The sequence below is a fragment of the Phocoena phocoena genome, chromosome 2 (assembly GCF_963924675.1).
Source record: "Phocoena phocoena chromosome 2, mPhoPho1.1, whole genome shotgun sequence".
In the NCBI taxonomy this organism is placed as follows: Eukaryota; Metazoa; Chordata; class Mammalia; order Artiodactyla; family Phocoenidae; genus Phocoena; species Phocoena phocoena.
This window is the reverse complement of record NC_089220.1, coordinates 163010146-163037481: the sequence shown is the minus strand read 5'-3', so window position 1 is coordinate 163037481 and position 27336 is coordinate 163010146. Positions and strand designations below refer to the sequence as shown.

General features: G+C 36.7%; 1 protein-coding gene across 2 annotated transcripts in view; it reads right to left on the bottom strand.

Annotated features, from left to right (window-relative positions):
- PLXDC2 (plexin domain containing 2) overlaps window positions 1-27336 on the bottom strand; it is a 405580-nt gene that overhangs the window by 25395 nt on the left and 352849 nt on the right. For both annotated transcript variants that reach the window (XM_065900422.1, XM_065900433.1), the window contains one exon: window positions 9700-9860. In XM_065900422.1, coding sequence (XP_065756494.1) covers window positions 9700-9860 — 161 coding nt within the window. The remainder of the gene's footprint in view (window positions 1-9699; window positions 9861-27336) is intronic.

Sequence of the window (27336 nt, the reverse complement as noted above, 5' to 3'; positions counted from 1 at the left end):
TTATACTATTACTTTCTTGGCCTTCGATTAGATTACATTTTCTGTATCTTATTTAAAAATCTTAAATAGTGATAGTATTCAACAATGCAAACATTTATGTCTGTAGCCCATATTCATGCAATAAAAATTTATTATAAATCACAGAATCTATGCTTAGGAGTGTTCAGCAAACATTAAATTTGATGTAGAACCAAAGGCACATTTAATTCTTCCAAAGAGATAGTAGTTTCATCAAAATCTATTAAAAATTAAGAAAAACATGCTTATTTGAATATTTGTTCTCTGCTATTTTATTTCAAGACAGTGAACCTGATTTTAAAAAAGATTTTTAAGCATGTTATTCATTCAAGTATAACGAGATGGGTTTTGGTCAAAATCAAGCGTCTTTTTGAAAATTACTGAGAGAAGCCAGACAGGTAAACACAAAATGAAATCCATATAGTAAAAAGTCAAAAGAAAGAAAATGCTCAGTTTAAGACCTGAAGAGGGTGATGGAGGAATACAGAAGATGAGTTTTTGAAAAATAGACCATTCTGCCAGATGAGTAAAGACTGTCTCAGGAGAATGGAACTCTTGGCCCAGGTCCTCTGTATGAAGACATGAGGTGTAAACAGTCAACTCAATTATTGTTTAATTATACAATATATGGAGTGACAGGTTTGCTTTATCATCAAGGCCTCCTGATTTTCATCTACTTTTCTCTTGATTTTAATCATTTTATTGCCTTGAGTCACATTCACTTGGCATTCCATATAACAATGAATTTCTAGAATTTAATCCCCATTTTATCCTATTCTCTTTCTATAAACAAGAAGTTTAAAAGCTAAAGCCCAGGTAATGTACGAGGAAGAGTGTTTGTGTCCACGAAACATATAATAACTGGTGTATATTTTCTGCAAGAACAAAACAGATAATAGGTACTGTCATTATTATCTTCGCTAAAAAAAGACAATAGCAATGACAGCTACATAAATTGGTGTACATCTTTGGGCAATGATTTTGGCAATATTTGTTAAGTGCTTTTAAACTATTTATTTCTTTCATTTGATTCTACTTTGGGGAATCTGTTCTAAGGACATATGTATGCCCTTAGCTACACATCCTCCTACACTGCAACATGCAGTGCATGAAGCAAGACCCCTTCACACACAGAGAGGCAGCATGGCCTAGAGGTTAAGTGTATGGTCTCTGGAGAGCCTGGGCTGGATATCCTTACTCCACCACTGACTAGATGCATGATACTGAGCAAGCTGCTTAAATTCTGTGCCTCATCTTCCTCATCTATGACATGGAGATAATTTTAGTACCTCATAGGGTCTTTGTGAGGATTAAAGGAGGTAATAAGTGTAAATCACTTCTCCCAGTGAATTTAATAAATGTTCGCTGTTACCATTACTATGTTCATAATGGGGCCAATTGTAACAGCAAAAAATGGTAAGAACCCCAATACTCCACAATACAAGACTGGCTGCATGAACTGCGGTCTATCCACTGGAGGGCCAAGTCATTAAAATTCATCACAGTATGCACTCTGTCTAGCACAGCACAGAAACTACTTCCTACAAGTGTTTAATGCAGTCTGGATTTTGTGGTGAAATACACAAAGATACACACTGGGTCACATTTTAATATCATGGAAATTGGGATGTGTCTTAAGGTCAAGGGCATGTCACAGTTTAATGGGGAGTGTGTGATGCATCTCACATTTGATTCAGCCTGTGGTAGGCAGAATAATGGCCTCCCAAAGATGTCCATGTCCTAATTGCAAAAACCTGTCAACCACCATATAGGTGAAAGACTTTGTAGATGTGATTAAATTAAGGACCATGACATGGGGAGATCCTGGATCACAATGGGCCTTATAAGAAGGAGGCAGGGGTCAGAATTAGTAGAAGATCTGATGATAGAAGCAGAGGTTGGAATGATGAGAAGAAGGGGCCAGGAGCCACGACACGCATGCAGCCTCTAACAATTGAAAATGGCAAGGAAATTATTCTTCCTGAAGCCTACAGAAGGAACCAGTTCTGCCAACACCTTGACTTTAGCGCAAAGACACTAAGTTTGGATTTCTGACCTCTAGAACTGTAAGAGAGTAAGTGTGTATTAGTTTAGGTTATCAGGTTTGTAGTAATTTGTTACAGAGCAATAGAAAACTAACACGTAGTCAAACTGCGTGAAATAAGGTTCTTTTTTACTTCAAGGCAATGTTAGCAACGTTAGGCCCTCAGTGCTTTCTGAATACCACTTGACAGCATAAGAGACAATCAATGTAAAGCTACTGAATGAATGTTGAATGGAATAGCATACAACCATCAGAATGACGTTTACAAAGAGTATATAATAAAAGAAAAAAATGTTATTTGAAAAATAAAGATTATCAGGAAACTTGCACAAGCCTCTTAGATAGCTTCATCCACCAGAGGGCAGAGAGCAGAAGCAAGAAAACTACAATCCTGCAGCCTGTCAAACAAAAACCACATTCACAGAAAGATAGACAAGATGAGAAGGCAGAGGGCTATGTACCAGATGAAGGAACAAGATAAAACCCCAGAAAAACAACTAAATGAAGTGGAGATAGGCAACCGTCCAAAAAAAGAATTCAGAATTATGATAGTGAAGATGATCCAGGACCTAGGAAAAAGGATGGAGGCAAAGATAGAGTAGATGTAACAAATGTTTAACAAAGACCTAGAAGAATTAGAGAACAAACACCTAGAAGAATTAAAGAACAAACAGAGATGAACAAAATAATAACTGAAATGAAAAATACACTAGAAGGAATCAATAGCAGAATAACTGAGGCAGAAGAATGGATAAGTGACCTGGAAGACAGAATGGTGGAATTCACTGCGACAGAACAGAATAAAGAAAAAAGACTGAAAAGAAATGAAGACAGCCTAAGAGACCTCTGGGACAACATAAAATGCAACAACATTTGCATTATAGGGGTCCCAGAGGGAGAAGAGAGAGAGAAAGGACCCGAGAAAATATTTGAAGAGATTATAGTCGAAAACTTCCCTAACATGGGAAAGGAAATAGCCACCCAAGTCGAAGAAGCACAGAGGGTCCCAGGCAGGATAAAACCATGGCAAAACACACTGAGACACATAGTAATCAAATTGACAAAAATTAAAGACAAAGAAAAATTATTGAAAGCAACAAGGGAAAAACGACAAATAACATACAAGAGAACTCCCATAAGGTTAACAGCTGATGTCTCAGAAGAAACTCTAAAAGCCAGAAGGGAGTGGCATGATATATTTAAAGTGATGAAAGGGAAGAACCTACAACCAAGATTACTCTATCTGGTAAGGAACTCATTCAGATTCAACGGAGAAATCAAAAGCTTTACAGACAAGCAAAAGGTAAGAGAATTCAGCACCACCAAACCAGCTTTACAACATATGCTAAAGGAACGTCTCTAAGTGGGAAACACAAGGAAAGAAAAGGACCTACAAAAACAAACCCATAACAATTAAGAAAACGGTAATAGGAACATACATATCGATAATTACCTTAAATATGAATGGATTAAATGCTCCAACCAAAAGACACAGGCAAGCTGAATAGATACAAAAACAAGACCCATATATATGCTGTCTACAAGAGACCCATTTCAGACCTAGGGACACATACAGACTGAAAGGAAGGGGATGGAAAAAGATATTCCATTTAAATGGAAATCAAAAGAAAGCTGGAGTAGCAGAACTCATATCAGAAAAATAGACTTTAAAATAAAGAATGCTACAAGAGACAAGGGACACTACATAATGATCAGGGGATCAATCCAAGAAGATATAACAATTATAAATATATATGCACCCAACATAGGAGTACCTCTATACATATGGCAACTGCTAACAGCTATAAAAGAGGAGGAAATCAACAGTAACACAATAATAGTGGGGGACTTTAACACCTCACTTAGACCAATGGACAGATCATCCAAACAGAAAATTAATAAGGAAATACAAGCTTTAAATGACACAACAGACCAGATAGATTTAATTGATATTTATAGGACATTCCATCCAGAAACAGCAGATTACACTTTCTTCTCAAGTGCACATGGAACATTATCCAGGATAGATCACGTCTTGGGTCACAAATCAAGCCTCAGTATATTTAAGAAAATCAAAATCACATCAAGCATCTTTTGTGACCACAACGCTATGAGATTAGAAATGAATTACAGGGAAAAAAACGTAAAAAACACAAACACATGGAGGCTAAACACTATGTTACTAAATAACCAAGAGATCACGGAAGAAATCAAAGAGGAAATCAAAAAATACCTAGAGACAAATGACAATGAAAACACGACAACCGAAAACCTATGGGATGCAGTAAAAGCAGTTCTAAGAGGGAAGTTTATAGCTATACAAGCCTATCTCAAGAAACAAGAAAAATCTCAAGTAAACAATCTAACCCTACACCTAAAGGAACTAGAGAAAGAAGAACAAACAAAACCCAAAGCTAGCAGAAGGAAAGAAATCATAAAGATCAGAGCAGAAATAAATGAAATAGAAACCAAGAAAATAATAGCAAAGATCAATAAAACTAAAAGCTGGTTCTTTGAGAAGATAAACAAAATTGATAAACCATTGGCCAGACTCATCAAGAAAAAGATGGAGAGGACTCAAATCAATAAAATTAGAAATGAAAAAGGAGAAGGTACAACAGACACTGCAGAAATACAAAGCATCCTAAGAGACTACTACAAGCAACTCTATGCCAATAAAATGGACAACCTGGAAGAAATGGACAAATTCTTAGAAAGGTATAACCTTCCAAGACTGAACCAGGAAGAAACGGAAAATATGAACAGACCAATCACAAGTAATGAAATTGAAACTGTGATTAAAAATCTTCCAACAAACAAAAGTCCAGGACCAGATGGCTTCACAGGTGAATTCTATCAAACATTAGAGAAGAGTTAACACCCATCCTTCTCAAACTCTTCCAAAAAATTGCAGAGGAAGGAAGACTCCCAAACTCATTCTATGAAGGCACCATCACCCTCATACCAAAACCAGACAAAGGTACTACAAAAAAAGAAAATTACAGACCAAAATCATTGATGAATATAGATGCAAAAATCCTCAACAAAATACTAGCAAACAGAATCCAACAACACATTAAAAGGATCATACACCATGATCAAGTGGGATTTATCCCAGGGATGCAAGGATTCTTCAATATATGCAAATCAATCAATGTGAAACATCATATTAACAAATTGAAGAATAAAAACTATATGATCATCTCAATAGATGCAGAAAAAACTTTAGACAAAATTCAACACCCATTTATGATAAAAACTCTCCAGAAAGTGGGCATAGAGGGAACCTACCTCAATATAATAAAGGCCATATACCACAAACCCACAGCAAACATAATTCTCAATGGTGAAAAACTGAAAGCATTTCCTCTAAGATCAGGAAGAAGACAAGGTTGCCCACTCTCACCACTATTATTCAACATAGTTTTGGAAGCCCTAGCCATGGCAATCAGAGAAGAAAAAGAAATAAAAGGAATCCAAATTGGAAAAGAAGAAGTAAAAGTGTCACTGTTTGCAGATGACATGATACTATACATAGAGAATCCTAAAGATGCCACCAGAAAACTACTAGAGCTAATCAATGAATTTGGTAAAGTTGCAGGATACAAAATTAATGCACAGAAATCTCTTGCATTCCTATACATTAATGATGAAAAATCTGAAAGAGAAATTAAGGAAACACTCCCATTTACCATTGCAACAAAAAGAATAAAATGCCTAGGAATAAACCTACCTAGGGAGACAAAAGACCTGTATGCAGAAAACTATAAGACACTGATGAAAGAAATTAAAGATGATACCAACAGATGGAAAGATATATATACCATGTTCTTGGATTGGAAGAATCAAAATTGTGAAAATGACTATACTACCCAAAGCAATCTACAGATTCAATGCAATCCCTATCAAATTACCAATGGGATTTTTTACAGAACTAGAGCAAAAAAATCTTAAAATTTGTATGGAGACACAAAAGACCCTGAATAGTCAAAGCAGTCTTCAGGGAAAAAATGGAGCTGGAGGAATCAGACTCCCTGACTTCAGACTATACTACAAAGCTACAGCAATCAAGACAATATGGTACTGACACAAAAACAGAAATATAGATCAATGGAACGGGATAGAAAGCCCAGAGATAAACCCACGCACCTATGGTCAACTAATCTATGACAAAGGAGGCAAGGATATACGATGGAGAAAAGACAGTCTCTTCAATAAGTGGTGCTGGGAAAACTGGACAGCTACATGTAAAAGTATGAGATTAGATCACTCCCTAACACCATACACAAAAATAAACTCAAAATGGATTACAGACTTAAATGTAACACTAGACACTATAAAACTCCTAGAGGAAAACATAGGAGGAACACTCTTTGACATAAATCACAGGAAGATCTTTTTTGATCCACCTAGAGAAATGGAAATAAAAACAAAAATAAACAAATGGGACCTAAAAAAAAAAGAAAAATAAAGAATATAAATTTGCATTTCAGTGAAATCACAATTGTACTAAATGGGCAAACATCAAATTATGCATATGAGAATTCCAGAAGAAAATAAATTAAAATAGTTATTGTGATTATTTCTGCTTATTGGGACTATAAGCGATTTTACTTTTTGCTTTTACGTTTCCAAAATTTTTTAAAATAAGGAACAGGTACTGCTTTCCTAATGGGAAAAAGCACATCAAATTCATTTAAAAAGTAGATAGCAGGGCTTCTCTGGTGGCGCAGTGGTTGAGAGTCCTCCTGCTGATGCAGGGGACATGGGTTCGTGCCCTGGTCTGGGAAGATCCCACGTGCCGCGGAGCGGCTGGGCCCGTGAGCCATGGCCGCTTAGCCTGCGCGTCCGGAGCCTGTGCTCCGCAACGGGAGAGGCCACAACAGTGAGAGGCCCCTGTACCGCAACAAAAAAAAAAAAAAAAAAAAAAATTAGAGTTATTGGTGCATAAGGAGATTGAGTTTACCAATATCATCCAAGTTGATTTTCATGTTCTATATTATGCTGCTATCTACTTTTTTTTTTTTTTTGCAGTACGTGGGCCTCTCACTGTTGTGGCGTCTCCCATTGCGGAGCACAGGCTCTGGACGCGCAGGCTCAGCGGCCATGGCTCACGGGCCCAGCTGCTCCGCGGCATGTGGGATCCTCCCGGACCGGGGCACGAACCTGTGTCCCCTGCCTGCATCAGCAGGCAGACTCTCAACCACTGCGCCACCAGGGAAGCTCTCAATAACTTTAATTAGTAATTCAAACGTTTGAATTCATAGGTCTGGCATGTCAGTCACTGTGCAGTCATCATGGATATGCGTTCGATTTTGAAAACATGGGTCAGCTTTAATAATAGTAAAATTATGATAATTATCTTCAAAAATCATCTGCCAAGCTGCCACTGTGAGCTGCTTGAGGACAGAGGGTGTCAAAGAGTTAGTGATTTAGGCAGAATTATTGGCAATTGACAGAGAATCTGGGAATCTGCAGAACGATTCTGCTTCACTTGAGTGTTGAAACACGAGAGTTCTTCCCAGAAGTGTGGCTCTTCGACCTTGGAGAAGCCATTCCACCACTCTGAACCTCAGTTTCTTCCTTCGTGTTATAAGGGTGTAGCATTAAATTATCTCTAAGATTAATGCCCTCCCGCTCCCGGCAATACTTTCACTATTCTACAGTCTTACTTTGTAGTCATACAAGGATTGCTGTGAATCGGTGTGAACTAGGTCCTTTGCACTGTGCAATTTGCACTAATACCACCACCATCAGATATTTCACAGTATCTTCTTTTTCACAACGTCAGAAAATAAACTTCATGGTGTATAAACAGGCTTAAACCTGTGAGGGTTACAGCAGCAGCCTGATGTCTGGTTAGTCACTGAAGCTTTACAGCTTGTCACTTGTCAGATCTTGGAGCAATGCATTCATGACCTCGGGAAAGTTTTCTGCTTTCTTGCATGAAAATTAAGCACATTAACAAAACTTAATAAGAGCTTTCCAACTAAATGCAATGCCTGATAATTTCTCGATTATTATGACTTTAAATGAGAATGACATTTTTGGAAGACTTCATGTGTGAAAATTTAGTGGAAGTTTTAAATGTCCTAGGATATTTATTATCTTTTTCTTTCCAGAAAATACTGATAGAATACCTCTTATTTGAAAGGCTTAAGTTATTTAATCCAAATCTCGAGGAATTTATAAGTCTGTAGGGCGGAATAAATCACATACATATTTAACTCTAATGGAAAACAGAAAGGTAAATGCCAGAGAAAGATATAGATGTTATTACTATGGATAGAATTTCAGAGGAAAGAGAGATTATGTCCAGCTGTCCTGGCAGAGAGATGGTCCGGGGAAGCTTACAGGGTACATGGTATTGAAGGCTACTTGGATACAGAATTCAAGAATTGAGATAGAAGGGGAGGACTTTTTTGGTGGAAGGAACAGAATGAGTAATGTCTTGGTGACATGGGGAATTGGGGGTGTGTATGGAGAAGAGAATAGAGTGAATTTGATGGTACTGAACTCCAGGTTAAGAATCTATGGGATAAAAATTGAAATGATAGACAAGATACAAATAGCCAAGGCCTTGAAGGAGAACTAAGGAGACTGCACTTTACTCCACAGACAGTTGAGAGCCATAGAGGACTTCTAAGCAATTACTTAATTGATTTGCATTGCTGCCCACTGTACATCACCCAGTGAACTGGAGAAGACCTAAAGTTTACAAGTTTGAAGCTCCAAGGGAGAAGATTTCCTTCATTGCTCTAGTATTTATGTTGTGTTGAAGAGCAGTGGCTCCATTAAGATGTTGGGGTGAAAGCTCTGCACACACGAGGCCCAGGAAGCCCAGCTGTCTGGAGGATAGAAGGTGACTTGGTCACACTGACCTTATCCTGTGGCCCCCAGGCTTCCCAGTCTCTGGCCTTCTGGACATCAGGGCTTGGCTCTGGCCCTTTGTACACAGCCACTGGTCCTCCTACCTCACTGCTCTTGGGCACTGGCACTAACTCTACTTTCTGTACATGAAAACAACACTGATTCAGCACAGTGCTCTCTTTGTGTTTGAATGAGTGTGTGTGTATGCATGTGCATTTATATGTACATGTATAAATATACACACACCACACAAAATGGTGATGGCACATACCATAATCTTATTGTTATAGCTGCTATTTTGTAGGGAAATATGTATTTTTCCTAAATAGTTTGTGAGCGTTTTAAGAGCAGGGTCACCATATTGTATTATGAATCTGGCCGATACTCAATTACTGTTATAGCGATTAGTTGATTTAAGCTAAATCCTTTAGCCTCCAGCATACGCTTCATTTCCTTCTAGGATTGAAGAGCAGCTGCCTAACATACTTGGTACAATAAGACAAAAAATATGGTTTCTATTTTCTTTTCGATCTGTAAAAGGCGAGATGGCTTATTTCTTTAAAAGCTCCTGAGGTAAGGTAACTGAGCTCATCACGTGAAATCCATCTATCAATAGGTACGTGCACACGTGCTGCACGTGTGACATCAGCCAGCTCACAACTGCAAAGTGGAGAAATCATGTGCTAAATATTAAATGCAGGTGGTGTCAGCAGATGGCTGGAGTTCATCAGCTAGCATGGTTTTCATGTACTCTACTTGACACTTACCTCAATAAAGAAGATGCTGGCTGCTGAGGTCGGATGGTGATACATATAGACTGTCACAAGAATGGCTGCGGCTATAATGAGGACGAGGATGAGAATTCCAACGATGAGGCCGGCGTGAAGGGTTCCCCCTTTCTTCTCGGCGGCACTGTCATCTGTAGAGGCTGGAAGAACAGCACAGCTGTCAGGACATTCACGTGTGCACGTGTAGGTCTGCGTTTTCATTGGAGGGAATGTTTATATTCTTAATAAAGTACCAGTGAATTTTTTTTTTCACTTTCGGTACAACTATCCTTTTCTTTTCCATAACACCAGTTTTAGAAGTTAGATGCTCTTTATTTGGGCAAATGAAAAATCCATACTATTAATGATTAAAAACACATTTATAATTGTGTTTTAATTTATAGTTCATCTTTATTCTGTTAAATAAGGCAAAATTAATAGCCTTTATTCTAAAAGTTCTGTGGAAAATCTAAAACTAACTATATAATAAATTTAACTTTGATTTTTCTCATTAAACCACTGGCACTCTTACCTATGGAAAAATTGATTACTTTTTGAAATCTCCTCTCTCATTTTCTTTTGGAAAATTTAAATGGAAGAGTATCAGACATATTTTGGTGGGCTACACAGGCATTTTCAGAAAGTCTGTGCATGAGTTCAAAGGATAATTTTCGAAATCTGTTTGAAACTGAAATGCTCTATAAAAGTGTAACAGATGGATGCTAAAGGACCCTCAAATAGTTTATCACTATCTAAAGGGAACACACAGCACATGAAAATATTCCACTATGCCACATGTCAGTATCATTTTCTCTAACTTTTACTGAGATGCTCTCCACTGTAATATCCATTTTCAGAGTTAGGAAAATGGAGAAATTAAATTTCTAAAGGCAAAGTCAATCAGCCAAATGAAACTAATCTCTAAAGTCTTCTCTTGTTCTAAAATTATGCAATATTTGATGTCTACTCAGGCATTTAGAGGAGACCTTCTTAAATTATGTGCAGCAGGTAACTGTATCTTAGTACATAATATGATTGGTATTTTTGAATCATTAGAAAAGTCTTTAGGACTCATAGAAGTTCTACAACAGTGATTCCTAATCCTTTTATTACCAATTTACATCTTTGTTATTTCCAACCTTTGCATCTATGTTTTAAACAGCTTTTTGGTCTATTAAACCTCATTTAATAAGCACTGATTTAATTCTTTTATTATAATTTTCATTAATAGAAAATAACGAACGTGACTGCCTATCAGAATGTGTGGTAAATACAAAATAACAGAATTTCAAATAGAGCAAAGAAATATGACCTCCCAATTCTTCTTACACATCCTTTAAAGTTTTGTTGCTATTTGTTTATTCTTTGCCTGAGACCTGTAGTTGGTATTCAGTAATCCTTCTCCAAATCTAATGAAGTTCAAATTCCTAAAGGTTTCCCTTACATAACAGAAATTCATTAGTTAAAGAATGTAAAATTTAAAGAGTAATTCATTATGTAAAAGTTCATTTACAGAGAAGATTCTGGGAACATGGCAGAGTAGGAACTATCAGGAATCTCAGTCTTCCCACATAGAAAACAATTGCACTGGCAGAATCTGTCTGACAACTGTTTTGGAACTCTGGACTCTATGGAAGGCTTGCAGCTTCTAGGGAGAAGGCTCAGACTGCAAGCTGTGGTTAATTTCAGTCAGTTTCAGCACTTAGTCCAGAAGTAGCTATGCATCCTCTGCCCATTAGCCTGTGGCAGTCAACTACACACCTGTTTCTGAAGCAGCCTGCAGGAACCGCAGTAGGCAAAATGTACCCTGTCCTGAAAATACTGGGAGTGTGTTCTGATCACTGATTGATTGGTGCTTCTCGTCACTGAGGGGCAGACAAAGATGCAGCCATTGGTTTTGCACCTTCTGCCATTGTTGTAAGCCTTTCTCCCTGGATCTAAAGTAACATCCAAGAGATTTAAAGAACCAGTACCCTTTTCATCCCACCTCCCTTTATTTTTCTCTTTTCCCACTTTTGGGAGCCAGATATGAAAGACTAGGACGTTCAAAATCAAATGCACATGTGGGGAAAATCAGAACATGGCTGTGCGTGGCTAGGGAAAAGCTCAGAAAAGACTCTAAAAGACCTCAAGATTACACCTCAGCACAGAGACAGCCTACAAAACTAGTAAATAATTTAAATAAATATGATAACAAAAAGCAGCAAACTCTGGGGAAGGGGGAGAATGTGATTTCCAGAGTCACAACTTAATGAGATTCAAACGTCCAGTTTTGAAAAATATTTCACAAGGCATACAAAGAAACAGGAAAGTATGGCTCTTTCAAAGGAAAAAAATTAATCAACAAAAACTGTCCCTGTAAAACACCTGATGGACGATCTATTAGACAAGCACTTTAAAGCAACTGTCTTAAAGATACTTGAAGAACTAAAGAAAGAGGTAGAGAAAGTCAAGAAAACAATGTATGAACAAAATGGAAATATCCATAAAGAGATAGAAAACCTAAAAAGAAACCAAAGAGAAATTCTGAAGCTGAAAAATATAATGACTGAAATTAAAAATTCAGTAGAGCATTCAAAGGCAGACTTGAGCAGGCAGATAAGAGAATCAATTAACTTAAAAATAAGACAATGGAAATGCTCAAGTCTGAGGAACAGAAAGAAGAGAGATTGAAGAAAAGTGAACAGGGCCTAAAAGACCTGTGGGACACCATCAAGTGGATCGGTATTTGTATCATGGAATTCCAAGAAGAAGAAGATAGAGAAAGGGACAGAGAATATTTGATGAAATAATGGCTGAAAACTTCCCAGTCTGATGGGATCCAAACCTCCCAAATTTGATATAAACATCCAAGAAGCTCAAGGAACTTCAGGTAAGATGAAATGAAGGAGACCAACATGGAGATAAATTATAATCAAACTTTTGAAAGACAAAGGCAAAGAGAGAATCTTGAAAGCTGCAAGAGAGAAGCAACTCATCACATACAAGGGATCCTCAATAAGAATATGAGCAGATTTCTCAACAGGAACTTTGGAAGACAGAAGGCAGTGGGCTGATATATTCAAAGTGCTGAAAAGTACCTGTCAACCAGGAATCCAAAATCTGGCAAAAGTTTCCTTCAAAAGTGAGGGAGAAATTAAGATATTCTCAGAGAAAAGCTGAGGGAGTCGGTTACCACCAGGCTTGTTCTGCAAGAAATGCTTAAGGGAGTCCTGCAGGGTGAAAAAACATGTAATCATCTCAATTGATACAGAAAAAGAATTTGACAAGATTCAGCAGCCTTTCGTGATGAAAACATTCAACATCTAGGAAAGGAAGGAGAACACCTTGACAAAATAAAAACCGTACACGAAAAACTTACAGCTATCATATTCAACTGTGAAAGCTTTTCCTCTAAAATCAGGAACAAGACAATGATGCCCACAGTTGCTACTTCTATTCAACACAGTATTGGAAATTCTATCCAGAGCAATTAGGCAAGAAAAATAAATAAAAGGCATCCAAATTAGAAAGAAGTAAATTGATCTCTGCAGATGAAATGATTATTTATATATATATGTGTGTGTGTATATATATGTGTGTGTGTGTGTGTATATATATATATACACACACACACACCTAAATATTCCCAAGACAAACTGTTGGAGCTGATAAATGAATTCATCAACAATGTATGTAGCAGGATACAAAGTCAACGTACAAAAAGCAGTTGCATTTCTATATTGTAACACTGAACAATAAAAAAAGAAATTACAAAAACAATTCTATTTATAATAACATCAAAAAGAATAAAATACTTAGGAATTAACTAAGGAGGTGAAAGTCTTCTTCGTAAAACATTGCTGAAAGAAATTAAAGAAGACATAAATAAATGAAAACACATCTCATGTTCATGGATTAGAACACTTAATATTGTTGAGATGTCAATACTACCCAAAGTTATCTACAGATTCAATATAATCTCTATAAAAATCCTAATGATGTTTTTTGCAGAAACAGAAAAACCCTTCTCAAAATTCATATGGAATCTCAAGGGACCCTGAATAGCCAAGACAACCTTGAAAGAGAAGAACAAAGCTAGAGAACTCACATTTCCTGATTTTAATACTTACTACAAAGTTACAGTAATCAGAAGCGTATGTAATGGCATAAAGACAGACATATAGACCAACGGAATAGAATAGACAGCCCAGAAATAAACTGTAGCATAAATGGAAAATTATTTTTGACAATGATGTGAAGACCATTCAATAAGGAAAGGACAGTCTTTTCAACAAACAGTGCTGGGAAAACAGGATGTCTGCATGCAAAAGAATGAAGCTGGACTCTTACCTAACACCATAAACAAAATTTAACTCAAAATGAATCAAAGACATAAATGCAAGACATAAAACTATAAAACTCTTAACGAAGATATAGGGCAAAAGCTTCAGAACATTGGATTTGGCAGTGAGTTCTTGGATATGACCTCAAAGGCACGGGCAACAAAAGAAAAAATAGACATTTTAGAGTTCATGAAAATCAGAATATTTTGTGCATCAGAAAAATATTACCAGACTAAAAAGGTAGCCCACACAATATCCAGAATATATAAAGAACTCCTAAAATTCAACAACAGAAAGCAAACAACCTGATTCAAAAATGGGCAAAGGACCTGAATAGACACTTATCCAAAGAAGATACACAAATAACCATTAAACACATGAAAAGATATTCAACATCAGTGACCATTAGGGACATGTAAATCAAAACCACAATGAGATACCTCCTCACAGTTATTAGGATGGCTACGATCAACAAAATAGAAAATAACTAATGTTGGTGAGGTTGTGGAGAAATTGGAACCCTTGTGCGCTCTTGGTGGGAATGGAAAATAATGTGGTCACTATGGGAAACAGTAGGGTGCTCCTCAATCAAAAACAGAATTACCATATGATCCAACAACTCCACTTTGTGGTATATACTCAAAAGAACTGAAAGCAGAATCTTGAAGAGACATTTGTACATCTATCTTAGCAGCATTATTTACAATAGCTAAAACGTGGAAGCAACCCAATGTCCATCAACAGATGAATGGATAAGCGAAGTGTCACATAAACATACAATTGAATGTGTTTTAGCCTTAAAAAGAAAGGAAATTCTTACATATGTTACAACATGGATGAACTTTGTGCTAAGTGAAATAAGCCAGTCACAAAAGGACAAATACCATATGTTTCCACTTATGATTAGAGTAGTCAAAACTATAGAGACAGAAAGTAGAATGGTGGCTGCCAGGGACTGGGGGGAGGGAGGAGAGAACGAGGAGTTTTGGTTTAATGGGTATACAGTTTCAGGTTTACAAGATGAAAAGAGCTATGGAGATGGACGGTGGTGATGGCTGCACAACAGTATGAATGCATTTAATATCATTGAATTGTACACTTAAAAATGATTAAGGTGGTACATTTTATGTTATGTGTATTTTATCACAATAAAAATATAAACAATTCATTTACAATTTGCCAGGCATATTTGTATTGTTGTACAAGTATCAAATTAATGACCATAAGAGATAGGCATTATTATCATTCCCATTTCATAGATGAGAAGACTAAGGCATAGCGAAATTAGGAAACGTGCCAAGGTTGTAAAGCTATTAAGATGGACTGGGACTCAAACACGAGCAGTCTGCCCTCAGAGTCTGCACTCTGAATCTGTGATCAATAATTTCTCAGTTAACACTGAACTGTATGTACTGCTATTTCCTCTTATTTCTTGTGAGTTCTTCTGGTAAAGAAGTCTGAAAAGAACCTGGTAATTTCACGTCAAGATAAATCAACTTAAATATGATTAAAGAATTAACATTGTGCCTGCAAAGGGACAGAGGCTGTGTGTCTTGTCACTTCTCTGGGACAAGGAGGGTGTCAATGTCTGACATCATATGTACTTAAACCCATGTTTGGTGGAGGGAAGGAGGGAGAGGGAAAAAAGGGAAATAAAAGAAACAGAAACAGAAAGGCTGTTGAAAATGGGTTACAGATAGTGGAATAACTACTTCTCCAATAAAGATCAAATGAGTTTATAATAAATTACTTAATCCGTCTAGTCTTCGGTTAGTTTATCTCTACCACATGGTCAATAACAATGACTACTCCATAGGGTTGCTGTGAAAATCAAACATTTAATACATATTAAGTACATAGGAGAGTACCTGGCATGTAATAAGTAATTAATGTAGCTATTATGTTACTGTATTTTACATGAGGCAAATTATACTGTCAGATTCATGACACCATATAAACTATGTTTCTGCCCTGAACATTTGTTACTTTTAAGAGTTTGGCTTCATTCTTAAGTATGCTTGTATTACTGCACTTTGTGCTCTTGGCTATTTTCTCATTTTTATAAGAGTGTGACAGATTACGTTCACGGGAAAATAGGATTAATTGAAAAGGTTGCTTTGGGGAAAACGTGGCAAAAATATCTACTTAAGTCACAAAAAGAAGCCTTGAATGGTTCTTCAAATCTCATATATAATTCCATCCCTCTATCCCTCCTTCCCTTCATCTATCCATCCATCCATCCATTCATCCAAAAAGCATCTGGTTCTATTTCTGGGATTAACAGTCTTTTACAAGCAACATGCCAAAGTTCAGTCTCATTTTTTTTGTGTGTGTGAGGATGGGAAAGGAAAGGAAAAGACACTTATGACTTGGCCTTGGGCTGTCACTTCTCAAGTGGGCCAGAGACCCAGAACCTGTTGAGGAGGCAGCAGGCAAGGGACAGTCCTTCTCAGGAAGGAAGAGGAGAGCCAGGGACATGTTTCATTCAATAAGAGTTCTCGTCAGTAAAACTACCTTTGACTTGCAGGACACAGGTTGCCAGTCTTTAGAGCAAAAAAATCGTAATTGCATTTATACCTTGAAATCTACTCATTCCTTTTATTTAGGCATAAATGCTTACTTTCATAATTATTACTTATTTATATTTCTAATAATGGCTACTTATGAAATCTCCCTTTACAAATTCTCCTTTACAGTACTGGTATAGATGTTAAGACACCCTTTCATATCTAATGAAACCTGTACAGAATGTAGTTTGTTATTAGCCAATTAGTATTTTATAACATTTTTGGATGATGATGATTTTAATAAAATAAACAATCTTCATGGATTTTCAAAATATTACTAACCAGTCGACAACGTAAATATGTAGGAATCTATGAATGTGCACATGACTTTATGTGTCTTAATTAGAGAAAAACACTTAAGGAGAAATGTAGCAAATTCAATTCCAAGATATTACAGGGTTATCCTGGTGTCCCAAGCCAGTGCTATTTTTAAACGCTTCAGAATAACCATCTAAATGAAGTGGCAAAAATTACACACATATTTCTGGAGAACATATTTTTCTGTTCTGATATTATTTAGCCAAGTTTTCTGCATCTCTATTCTAGCTGGTCTCTCTATTAACAGGTATTATGATGGCATATTAAGGGACATTGAGTCTGGAGTTGAAGTGAACACCCCATTGATGTGCTCTGATTTTAAATTCTTTCACTACTTGGTTTCCAGTTTAATACCACGATTCAATTAAATGGTATAGGTTTTGCACACTTACGGGGACCTGCAAACAGATTGCAGAGAATCCTTTGTGTTAAAAATGATGAGCACCTCAAACACGAAATTGAAATTTAAAATCTTTAAGCAAGTGCTAGTAATTTCCATATTTGAAGTTTAGTTCATTCACCTCAAGGGCAGACTGCTCAAATAAATTGATTTCTTTCCTTCAGAAAAGACAATAAACAAAGATGTCAACTTTGGCGACATTCATTCCTGGGGCTCGACTGATTGTTCCTGGAAACTGGCGGATAGAAGTGGGTCAAAGAAGACTCTGAACCTGTTTCAGGTACAAACTTCTGAAGCTTGTCAGAGTCCATAGGAGTTGGGGGAATATTCAGAGGTCAGAAGGAATCTAGTCTGAAAACCAAACTCTAATTCTATTCTTAGAAATATCTTATGCTCTTTCATTTATGTCCAAAGTGAACAAAAGCCAAAGAATTATCCTCACACACGCACAGTATTGCTTAGAGGACAATTCAAATCTTTAGCTTTTTTACCTTTACGATGTGTATTCAAATAAGATGAATTAATGATAAAACACAATAAGACATCCTCAAATAGAGCCTCAAGGCCCAAAAAGGAAGTACATAAATATATTTGAAAAGCCTACCAAATCAAGACCTTTTTTTCTACTATGTTGTAGACATACTTTAAAACATAAATGAAGCACAGAAAATCAATAGTATCAAAGACAATATACTCTCATCTGAGCCACTGAGTGACCTATCAATTCTTATGAGTTCCTAACTTCTTAGTACATTATAAAACGCAGATCAATATTTAGACACAGACAGGACTGTTGAGAATTGTCAAAGCTATCAAAGCATTCGCTATCTTTGGGTGAGTTTTACCTACCATGATAGCAAAGATAACAGATTTTTAAAAGGTATTAAGCACATATTGAAAATATTCAGGACCTCATGTAAATGTGTTTAATTTTCTTCATTTCAAGAAAAGCTTATGAATTATTGATAAGAGACAAAATGAAAGAAAGAATAAAGTAGATAGGAGGAAAGAAGGAAAAAAAATTTGACCTTTTGTTTCTTCAAAGTGTAGCATTTAATTTTAAACCTCTGTATCTCCTTGCTTTTTCTATGACTGATTTTTTTTTCAGTATTTACATGCATGTAGCATTGATATTTTGTATTTAGAAGTACAATCCTTTGATATGTTAGAGATTTTAATACATTGCTAAAATGGTCTGTACCCACTTTTAAATCTTGCTGATAATTAAAGTCCAGCAATAAAGTAAAACTAAAATAGAAATACTCCTTGTCTGAAATTTTATTCACTCTAAAGTGTCATTTCTAAATCTAACTCTTCTCTTGGCTTTAAAAAGAAACACTACAGCCCATAAATTCCACAATTGTATTAATGTCTCTTGGGGGACCAAGAGGCTTTGGACAAATTCTTACACAAATTTATTCAAAATTCATAAATCTTATACGGTTGATGTCAAATGTTCTTTTTTAACACTTCAGAATGAAGTTAAGCTACGAAATGCTTAAAATGTTACTGTTCCACTTTTGGATTAAAAACACATGACTTTCCCTGTGGAATATTATTGAACCCATTTATGAGCTAACGAATGTAACAGAAGAAAATCAAGCAAAAATAAAAATTTTAACTAAATTGACTTTTCCTTTGGAAGTTTCCCTTGCAACTGATCTCATTTTGTAGCTCATATAGTAAGTCTCATAGCTCTTTTAACTTTCTATAGATATGATATAGACGTGAACATGACCTTGGCTTCATTCAGAGTTTCCCCTGGTGTTTTATGTATTTTCTCATTTTTCATAATTCTCTTAGTTCTTTCATTTTATAACTATGGTGTTCCTATTTTTTGGATGCTTACCAATCTGTCAATATTATTTGGGGATTAGAGGTCCTTGAAACTATTACGCAACCCATACCTAATCCACAATACGAATCACTGTGTCAATACATTCATAATTCACTTTATGACATCTCCATAGGAGGAATCTGGGTAAGTACTGTGAAAAGGTATTAAAATGGGTCTACAAAACGCAGCTAAGTGCGCTATGTGTGGTGAGAACAATATCTGGCAGGGCAGCTGACCCAGCTTCTCTTCTGCAGCCTGTGCTACTACAGGGCAGCTGTGAAATTTCATTCAGGGAAACATATAAAACATTCTGGCTTAAAAGAGCTTAGGTTGTGACAATCCTTTTTAAACAAGAATCTGTTACCTTTTATCTTAGAAAAATAAAGCTAAATAAAATTTCCGTGAAATCATATTAAAAGAAATGCTTGATTCCATCAAAATGAGGGATTTGGGATAGGAGTCACCACCCAGCCTGCTTCCAGCCTTGTCATGTGATTGGTGCTTTTGTGCATGTGTATGTGTGAGCATCTAAAAGAGGAGATTTACCATATTTATAGCTACTGTAATACCAAAAATAAATCCTTGTAAGAATCCATTATAGTTTTTCATTTCTTATTTATGTGCTTTTTTGTAATAATCAACCTATGTCTCTAATATTTTCAGCAACCAAGATCTTTATAAGATCTAACTTGTAAAGTTTCCCTAACATCAGCTTTCTATAACAAGTTGTCTTGTTTCTTCATTTAAAAATTATTTTTTAATGATAAAATGTATCTCTACTTCTACAAAATAATCCACAGAAATCTTAGTACTTAAATTACCCATAAATATTAAACATATATTAAACATATATATTAAAAATATATTCACAGTTACTATGGAATACCAAAAAAATGAGGTTGACAACGTACTTTCAAGATCTGGGGGTACAGAATAGAGTGACTCTTCATGCCATTTAACCCTGTCCATTAGAATGAAGTCAGTTATATTAAAAGAGGTCACTTCTATACAAACATATGAATATCACAATGAATGTTTGCTTCCCTATCAAATCCATCACTTTTTCTGAACATACAGAAAGAACCTTTTCACCTTGCTCCCATCAGTGTGGAAAGCCAGATGTGTGTCCAAACCACTTAGCTAATATGAACCCTTACTACTGCCACTCCTTTTAATCATGGCTGTGCTACCAAGTCAATATGAGGCCTTCTTGACATTATTCATGGAAATGGGAATCCGTTCTCTGACTGAAGCTTAAGTGCATGCTGGATGAAAGCAAGGATGTCTCAGCGAATAGTTTTTCCAGTGGAAAGATCAGGTTCAATCTCCATGCACCTGCACTGTGTACCCCTCTGCAGGAAAACAGGCCACCGAGGTCCTTATGAGTTTAACTGTCTCTTCCCAGAGCCCAGCGGCAGCTGGGACATGGCCATGCTACAAGGAACCTGCAGCCGCTATCTGAAAAACAAAAGCCAAGCTGCTGTGATTCAGTAGGCTGTCTAAATGAAATCAACCTTTCTGTGATTATCTATAGGCAACTTCTTCTGAAAACTGCTGAATATTAAACCAATCTCAAGGTCTTTCACACCTGAGTTTGTGCTTAAAATTAACGAGAACCTTTGTGCTTCCTAAGAAAGCATGGATTAATTTAGTTGCTGGAGACAACAATTTGGCCCTTGTGGGGACCTCAGGATCGAAACTTAGTCCTTGATGCTCTTAACAACCACACAATCCTTTTGTTATTTGTTGTAGTTTGATGTATGGAATCTCCCAGGCAGGACTAGATGAATGTGCTATGTATCTCAAAAAGACAGAATCGGAAACTGGGAAAAAAACTTGGGTTACCAGAACTAATAAAATGTGCATGTATAGCAAGAGTAGAAAGAAGAAACTGAAACTTTGGGGACCAGTTTTGCATGGTATTTATAGTTTACTACCTAGCATCAGGACTGTCACAGCATGGCTCAGATAATGCCTCTAATGGGGACAGAGTCAGCTAGCCTGCTTGGGAGGAGGGATGCTGTAAAACTGTGTTTACCACAACTATCTGCCCCTTAGGTCCTGGAATATCAAGTTTCCTGGCATCTAAAGTTCCACTCTTTGAATGTGGGATAGAATATGGTTACTCCAGCAGGTGAGCACTCGTCTCAGCCTAATCTCTTCCATCAAATCAGTTTTGTAAAATGGTCCCACACCGTGGGTATGCAGCACTCCTATGACTCTTATAGTTGCAAGGGTTTGGGTCTCAAAGTGTTGGGGGATGGGATCAGAGGACCCGTAAGGCTCATTCTCACTACGAACTGGCAGTTGGCACTGCTTGTGTTTGCTGAGATCGTGGACCGCTTTAACAGAGGGAGAATGGCAGGCAAATGGCTACATAATGTCCTTGCTTTCATTCAACATGCACTTAAGCTTCAGTGAGAGAAAGGATCCCATTGTTATGAATAATTTCAAGAACGTCTCATACTGATCTGGTAGTAGAGCCATGATTAAGAGGAGTGCAGGTACTAAGGCTCCACATTAGCTACGTGGTTTGGACACGCATCTGTCTTTCTGCTTTGACAGGTACAGGGTGAAGAGGACTCTTCCTCCGGGTTCAGTGCCACATCTGGAGCAGCCCTCCCAGGTTGTAGGACAGGATGGCAATGGGGAGCAGCATGTGCTCTGACAGCAGAGTGTTTGGTGGTAGAGCCCAGCTATATCCCTTACAGACATGTAAGGATGTAAGATCCCAGACAGATTACTTAAATCCCGTGCTTCTGATATTTCATGCGTAAGATACTTCATGCGTAAAATGGGATTATAGTACTACTTTCTTCATAGGGTACTCTAAGGATTAATGAGAGAAACATGCAAAGCCCTTAGAAGAGTGCCTGGTGTATATTAACAGCCCAATAATTGCTAGATAATTTTATCATTATTAGCAATTACATGGGAAGATTTTAAGAATAACTTAAAGCAAAACATGAATCAAGTAATCAGAGCGTTAAATTTTATGCTACTAATTAGAGAAGCTCGTTTGCTAAGGATAAGACTTTTTACTCTCTTTCATTAATAATTTTAAGAAGCTTGGAAAAATTTCTTCACAAGAATTAAAAAAAAACTATCTAGTTTATGAGAAGGGCATCAAAATTTCTCTTTTTTCTTTCTTTTTCTTTTTCACTAAAATTTGCATCCTTGAAATGCACAGATCTTAAGTGTACAAATCGATAAATTTTGATAATTTTTATATACCAAAGTAATCATCAGCCAAACCAAGATATAGAACATCTCCATGCCTTCAGAAAATTCCCTTTCCCCGCAACCCCTGTGCTTCTTACTGTAGATTCATTTCATCTCCAAAATATACGAACAGCTCATGCAGCACAGTATTAAAGAAGCAAACGACGCAATCCAAAAATGGGCAGAAGACCTAAACAGACATTTCTCCAGAGAAGACACACAGACGGCCAAGAGGCACATGAAAAGCTGCTCAGCGCCACTAATTATTAGAGAAATGCAAATCAAGACCCAATGAGGTATCACCTCACACCAGTTAGAATGGGCATCATCAGAAAATCTACAGACAACAAATGCTGGAGAGGGTGTGGAGAAAAGGGAACCCTCTTGCACTGTCGGTGGGGATGTAAATTGATACAGCCATTATGGAGAACAGTATGGAGGTTCCTTAAACAACTAAAAATAGAACTACCATATGACCCAGCAATCCCACTACTGGGCATATACCCAGAGAAAACCATAATTCAAAAAGACACATGCACCCCAATGTTCATTGTAGCACTATTTACAATAGCCAGGTCATGGAAGCAACCTAAATGCCCATCGACAGATGAATGGATAAAGAAGATGTGGCACATATATACGATGGAATATTACTCAGCCATAAAAAGGAACGAAATTTGGTCATTTATTGAGACGTGGATGGATCTAGAGACTGTCATACAGAGTGAAGTAAGTCAGAAAGAGAAAAACAAATATCGTATACTAATGCACGTATGTGGAACCTAGAAAAACGGTACAGATGAACCGGTTTGCAGGGCAGAAGTTGAGACACAGATGTAGAGAACAAATGTATGGACACCCAGAAGGGAAAGCAGTGGGGGGTGCGGATGGTGGTGTGATGGATTGGGTGACTGGAACTGACATGTATACACTGATGTGTATAAAATTGATGACCAATAAGAACCTGCTGTATAAAAAAATAAATAAAATTTTAAAAAATGGTCTACATCAAAAAAAATTATAACTTCTTCCTGATGTATGACCTTTTCATCATTTGATATGTTCCTCTTTACCTCTGTTGCTACTCCTTGTCTTTAAGTCTACTTAGTCTGATATTTAGTAGCCACTCAACTTTTCCTATGGTTACGTTTGCAGGATATATATTTTTCTATTGTCTTACCTCAAAATCTTTTACCTTAAAATCATTTTACATCTCTTATAAACAGTATGTAATTGGATCTTGTTTTTAAAAAGTCAGTCTGATAATCGATGTCTTTAATTGGAGTGTTTATTCTCTTTATATTTAATATAATTATTGGTATGGCTGAATTTGGTCTGCCATTTTGCTATTTGTTTCCTTTGAATTCATCCATTACGTGGTCAATTTTTCCCTCCTCTCTTGCCTTCTTTAGGTTAAACAAATATTTCTTAGAATTCCATTTAAATTTAGCTCTACACTTAAAAATTTTTTCTTTAGTAGTTGCTGAGCATAATGTTAACACGTGTTAAAATCACTTATGGTTGAAATTTTATCCAGTAAGTTGTTAATTCATTACTGTAACTGAAATAATAACATTTGGTCACAGTAGCTTATAGTACTGTTATGAATTAGTGTTAAATAATTAGCGCCTGTCCTTGTTACCCAAGGTACATTTTAAATCTTGCATGGTATTTACTTGAACACTGCAGAATAAAATTAAAGCAACAATTAGTCTTAATGGAACAGTAAGCCACTGAAAACCTAGCTGTTGAAAATACTAAACTGAATTTACCATCTAATGGATTAAAATACTGTCTTTAAAGCTTTATGCCTTTTAAAAAATAGCATATCTTTTCTCTCACAAAAAAATTTTTTTTTTGCTTGCTTAAACTGGTTCAGCTTACTACATGAGCCATAAGCATTGATTTAAGCTCACATGAAAACACTTAGTGTTGATGTCATAAAACGCCAAGGATGGTCACCAAGGTCAGCAGGCTCCACATACATACTGGCATGCCCTTTATACATTAATAGGAAGCTCCCTTTTCCATTCCCCTCAGAAATGTTTTATGAGTCCTTTCAACTCCTGGACACCGTACTCTGACCTCTCCCACTCACTCTTGCCCCATTGCTTTGTCTCCTATTATACTGAGAAACTAGCAAGCTCAGATTAACTCTCGCAATTTCTCCCTCTCACCTGGCTCATTTCATTAATGTGGACTGACCCGCCCCCACTTGCACATATATCAGTTCTTTCTCAGTCATCTCTCAACTCCTTATTTTCATGTCTTTTTTCTCCTCAACACCTCTAACATGTAAATATGCTCCTAAAATAAAACAACAGAAATCTCTACTTCCCTTCTCACCAAGCTTCTTTTAAGTAGCAGCGTGTCCTGTTTGACTTCAACTTCCTTATTTCCCATCAACTTCTCAAATTCTGTCTGGGGATTGTGCAGCTGTGGACTGTAGAACTGCCAGGTCAAGGTCAACAAATATCAACAAGCTACCTAATCTAATGGTCACTTTTCTGTTTTTTTTTTTTTTTAACTTGTCTTGTCTGCGGCATTGACATTGTTCTCTACTCCCTCCTTGAAAGTTTCTTCTTCTTTGTTTTCTGTGGTACCAAACTCTTCTGATTTTCCTGCTGTCTCTTTTACTCTGTTTTCAGTTTCCTTCACAAAATCTCAAATGCTGTGTTCCCTCCTTAGTTCTCTTCTCTCTTCACTTATATATTATTCTTTTGTAATCTCATTCACTCTGACAACTTCAACTATCATTTATATGCTGATGATGCCCAAACTTATATCGTTTGCTTGTATTTCTCAAGTGAGTTTCAGATTTGCATAGAAAAATGCCTACTGGACATCTTCATTTGGATGTCCCACAGATACTGCAAAGTCAGTATGCTCAAATTAAATCCTTGCCTCTCCTAAAAACCTGTTCCTCTTCCTGTTTTCCCTCTTAACAGCACCATCATCCACCATATAATTAAACCCAAGTCCTGGGAGCCATTTCAGTCACTATCCTATCACATAAATCACACATCCAATCAGATATTCGTTATGTAGCTTGTACTCATTAAATATATTTCTCCTGTCCATTCTCTCTCCTTTATTCCCATTATTAACCACTGCTTTAGTTTAGCCTCTCACTGTTTCTTCTATGAATTACTAGTATAGTTTCTTAACTAGTTTTCTTGGTCTCAGTCTCACTCCTTTCCCATCTGTTCCCCACGATCCCTCAAGAATGACCTGCTAAACATGGAAAACTTTTCATGACACTCCTTTGTCTAAATGATGTCAATGGCTCCCAGTATCTTCAGGATAAAGTTTAAACTCCCTTGCCTAACATTAAACATTAAAGGCTATGAGCCCTGAAGCCCCTACTTGTCTTTCAACCTCACCATCCATCACTACTTGTGTATATCTTTACCCTAACCAAATAAACTGTGGCAACTCTAGAGTTAGCTAAATAGATTTTGATGTTTCATGCTACTGAGCCTCTGTCTTTGCTGATCCCTCTGCTGAAATGTCATTCTTCCGTCCCTTTTCTATACACATCTTAACCACACTTCAAAACTCGGATCAAGCATCATCTCTTCTGGGAAGCTTTCCCATAATTCCAGCTTTATTTAGGTGCCTTTTCTCTGCCCTCATGGTTTTTCCTTAATCTATCTTTGCACTTTCCACACTATACTTAATTATTGATTTACTACTCTATCTCGTCCCACTAGACTACCTGCTTCCTCAGAGTATGTACAGCCCTTGTTTATCTGTGTATCTCCATCTCCTACTAATGGGCATATTGCATAGTAGTTTAAGAAATGTTTCTTGAATAAATCAAATCAAGTCAAGCCAAATCAACACGAAAGTTGATCTAATTTTCTAGTGACATACACATTATTTTAGTAGCATAAGTAGCATGATCACTAGGCATTTCATACTAAAACAAACTATAATAATAACTTTATACATGTTGACTACCCTAGGAAGGGTCACAAGAAATATTGGGTCACACAAAAACTGCTCCTGGGGCCCCTCATAAATCTCAGGTTCCAAATCTAATGGTATATGGAAATCTTTTTCCTCCAACAGGAGATCCCCAAGCCCAGGTTTCTGACAAGAAGAGAGCTGACAGAAAATTATATAGGAGATAAGCACAGAAAGAAAGGTAGGAATTGATCAATGAGAGGATGTAGTAAAACATTCTGCTGATGGCAAATGGAAAGTATATTTAGAGCTGCTTCTTGGAAGCCATGTGTGTGTATTTCTTGAGAGGTGCTGCTACATCATTTTGTTCTATCAGCAGCATAAACTCTACAAATCCTAATAAAGGAGAAAATGTATATTCCAATGTGATTTTTCTTTCGCTTTTCCTATCCTGGATAACAATTTTTTTTTAAACAATTGGGTTGAACAATGAAATTAAAATTTTTGTGGGTCAAAAATCCTAAAAAAAAAAATTAAGCAATTTCATATGGTTCAACAAAGTAAAGAAAATGTAACTTTTACTAAAATAAATAAAGTTGTAACTGCTAAAATGGACTAATTTTCACATACTATACTAAAAATGAGCTATAACAAACGTAATGCTGCTGGGTCCCTTGCCTCTGTTGAGCAAGACACATTCTCGATGTGTAGACAGGGGTAATTTCTTGTTGTCACCAATTAAAGTGTTGCTTTAGAGGAGTCATGAGGTAAAGGTAAGGAACAACGGGTGGATTCAGTGTAAGAAATGTCATTCTTATTTGGGGGATTCTGGCAGAAAGAAATCAAGAATTCACGCAATTCTTGATACTCAGTGTGGTCTGTGAACTGATGGTTTCTGCATTATCTGAGAATTTGTTAGAAAGCCACTGCAAAGATTTGGGCTCCACCCTGGAACTACTAAAGCAGAAAATGCATTTTAACAAGACTCTCTCTTCCTCCAGTGATTCCGATGCTTTTTAATATTTATGAAGAATCGCATCAGACCATTCGTTCTCAACT